The 3333-nt window shown below is 35.1% G+C and overlaps 1 protein-coding gene across 1 annotated transcript; it reads left to right on the forward strand.

Annotated features, from left to right (window-relative positions):
* The first annotated feature begins 396 nt into the window (after window positions 1-396).
* LOC131033476 (taxadiene 5-alpha hydroxylase) lies at window positions 397-3013 on the forward strand. The gene is made up of 3 exons (XM_057964712.2): window positions 397-1532; window positions 2264-2451; window positions 2553-3013. The coding sequence occupies exons 1-3, from the start codon at window positions 533-535 to the stop codon at window positions 2859-2861; spliced, it is 1497 nt and encodes a 498-aa protein (XP_057820695.2). The 5' UTR covers window positions 397-532; the 3' UTR covers window positions 2862-3013.
* The last annotated feature ends 320 nt before the right edge of the window (window positions 3014-3333 follow it).

Genomic DNA, 3333 nt, shown 5'->3' on the forward strand with positions numbered 1-3333 from the left:
GAAAACCCTGCATGGTCTAAGTACGTCAGCCACAATTTACATGTTTTCAATTATATAGGAAAGTTCTGAAGAAAGGCTGGGTATGTCTCAAGGCAGCATCCTATATTAATAATCCTTATGTCGTAGCCTGACGTCATAAAAAAAATTTGCTAAATTTTGGAGTCAGTATTCCAACGAAATTAGGTAAGAGAAGGGAATCTCAGACTCTCTAAATAAGTAGAGATATTATAATATAAAAGTGGAGAAGAGCTGGTGGTCCTGTAAGATAAAAGTAACCAAACCATGCCTGATTTAGAATTGATAAAAGAGATGATAAAGATCGACGACTGCAGTATTTCCACTGTTTACAACAACTGCTAAAAAAGTCATTTTTGAGCACATAAGTTCAAGCACGTTACTGACTGATGTTCATCAAAGGAGTGTTTGAATTTAGACCAACTCTGCAAGCCAAAACACATTATATATAGCCTTTCCAATACACACCCAACTCGCCAAATGTTCCCCCCCTGTCTGCAATCCCCTAGAAAGAAAAATGGATGTCTTCCATATTATTAGGGCAACACTTGAAGAAAAGCTCCAATGGGAGTCTTTTCCCGCTCCTCTTTCTCTTTCCCTAACAACCCTAGCCGCCATCATTCTAGTCCTTTTGCTCCTGCGTTCTAAGCGCCAATCCTCTGCTAAACTCCCACCTGGGAATCTGGGCCTCCCTCTAGTGGGCGAAACTCTGAAATTCTTAGGAGCTCTTAGGTCTAACAAAGCCCAAGAATTTTTCGATGAGAGAATTGCAAAATATGGGGATGTTTTCATGACTTCTCTAACTGGGTATCCCACAATAGTGGTGTGTGGTGACAAGGGAAACCGGTTGCTTTTGTCCAATGAGAATAAGCTTGTGGTGGTTTCATGGCCGGCCTCTTTTCTGAAACTGATGGGTCAGGATTCTGTCGCCGCCAAAACTGGAGAAGAGCATCGAATCTTACGCGCCGCCATTGACACCTTCTTTGGGCCTTCGGCCTTGCAGAACTACGTTGCCCAGATGAGCTCTGAAATCCGGCAACATATTGATGAGAAGTGGAAGGGAAAAGATCAAGTGAAAGTGCTTCCTCTTGTAAGAGAGCTTCTGTTTTCTATTGCATGCAGTTTGTTTTTCGGCATAAGGGAGGAGAATCAATTGCGGCCACTTCATAATCTTTTGGAGACTGTTCTTTCTGGGAATTTGTCTGTGCCCATAAATTTGCCGGGGACTCGCTTTAACCAAGCGGTTAAGGCCAGGGCTAAGCTGGATGAAATGCTTCTGTCTTTGATAGAGAAGAGAAGAAGTGATTTGAGTGCTGGAAGGGCGTCTCCAACACAGGATTTGTTGTCTGTGTTGCTGACGTTCAGAGACGAAAGAGGGAATCCTTTGAGAGAGTCAGAGATCATCGACAACTTTTCTGGCTTACTCCATGCTTCGTATGACACCACCATCTCACCCATCACTATCATGTTCAAGCTCTTATCTTCCAATCCTGATTGCTATGAAAAGATGGCGCAAGGTATGTATTGGTGTTTGTGGATAGAAACATGCTAGTGAGTTGGTATGAATTTATAGAAATGTAGGATTGGTTTTGGTTTTAATGTTTTTCGTCGTTTATAATGATGTTTGGTTTTAGTCATGTTTTTAGTGGTTTATAATGATGTTTTTAGTAGTTTTTAATGATTTTGGTTTTAATGATGTATTTAGGGTTGATTTTGTGTTTATGGATGTTTTTAGTCCTTTTCAATGTTTGTAATTAATTTTTGAAGAAGTAATTAAATTATGAAAATAGATGAGTTTATTTTATATTGTGAGATATAGGTTGTATGAGTCTTTTACATTCTATTTTCTAAATGTGTAAGTTTTTAGTTTGCATTTGTGTATGTATTTATTATTGACAACGTTTCGGAATATACTCAGAGATAAGATCGTCTTCCTGATACATTGATAAAAAATACCTACATACAAGAGGCTTGCAAACATTGTGAGATATGTATTTAAAATGTTTAAGACTCTATCCAATATTACCAATTTTAAAATTTATCTTATCTTACAATTTATTAGATTTAACTAATTTATTAATTTTACTACAAATATCATGTCTTGAATTCTATTTTTTGAAAAAACATTATTATCTTATATAATACTAAAAAACTAATTAAAAACCAAATTTAATAGTTTATAAAGTCTATGTAACGTATATTATATCATATTTTAGTGCTTGACATTTGTAACTTATATGTATGATAGAGCAACTTGACATAGTTTCAAAGAAAAAGAAAGGAGAAGAAATCCAATGGAAAGATCTAAGAGATATGAAATATACATGGCAAGTGGCTCAAGAAACATTGCGCATTTTCCCTCCATCTTTTGGGACATTTCGCAAGGCTATCACAGATATAAATTACAATGGTTATACAATTCCAAAAGGATTTAAAGTAAGTTGTATTCTTCTCTTCAATTTTGTTGAATTGGTTCGTTTTTGTTTTACAAAATTAAATAAACTAAATACATGTATATGATTGTACTATATGGACAGGTTTTGTGGACAACTTATACTACACATCACAAAGAAAAGTACTTTAGTAACCCAGAAAAATTCATGCCTTCGAGATTTGATGAGGATGCAACTCCCATTCCTCCTTATACATATGTACCATTCGGTGGAGGCCTACGCAAATGTCCAGGTTGGGACTTTTCAAAGACGGAGATATTGCTATTTATGCATCATTTTGTGAGGAATTTCAGTGGATACAAGGCAGTTGACCCAGATGAAAAAATATCAGCAGATCCAGTGCCTCCTCTACCTGTCAATGGATGTCCCATCAAACTTTATCCAAGAAACTAAAGTATCTTATGAATAATAAAGATAAAGACCAGAATAATTTAAAGTAAAAATCCCTATATGCTTATAGGTTTACGACAAGAAGAAATATTGTGCAATATATATGAAAAAATATTGAAAATAATACATTTAAAATATATTATATCTTAATATAATTGTGATTTTCTTTCTTTTGTATATGTATTGTCTATGCAACATGCATATATGTTATCTTTTTGTTCGTAACATCTCTAGATGGTTTGGTGTCATGAAATGGATGTAAGTTGTAATGGTTCGTTAGGTTGTCTCTTTTTTGTCTAGTCCTTCCCTGGTCACCTTTTGGGTATCTTTGTTAATTTGTCTTTTTAAAAACCTTTTGCTTTAATGTTTGTTCCAAATCTGTAAAGGCTTGGAAACCTTTCCCACTTATTTTAATCAAAAACATATATATGTTAGCATTTCTACCACTAGATGTAAAGTATTTCTCATATGATAT

The sequence above is a fragment of the Cryptomeria japonica genome, chromosome 9 (assembly GCF_030272615.1).
Source record: "Cryptomeria japonica chromosome 9, Sugi_1.0, whole genome shotgun sequence".
Taxonomy (NCBI): Eukaryota; Viridiplantae; Streptophyta; class Pinopsida; order Cupressales; family Cupressaceae; genus Cryptomeria; species Cryptomeria japonica.

What these genes read in the sequence shown, in the direction of transcription:
- LOC131033476 (XM_057964712.2), top strand. Translation starts at nt 533, where the DNA reads ATGGATGTCTTCCATATTATTAGGGCAACACTTGAAGAAAAGCTCCAA. An exon ending in CTATGAAAAGATGGCGCAAG is followed by an intron (nt 1,533 to 2,263) that starts GTATGTATTGGT and finishes TATGTATGATAG; the next exon opens with AGCAACTTGACATAGTTTCA. An exon ending in CAATTCCAAAAGGATTTAAA is followed by an intron (nt 2,452 to 2,552) that starts GTAAGTTGTATT and finishes CTATATGGACAG; the next exon opens with GTTTTGTGGACAACTTATAC.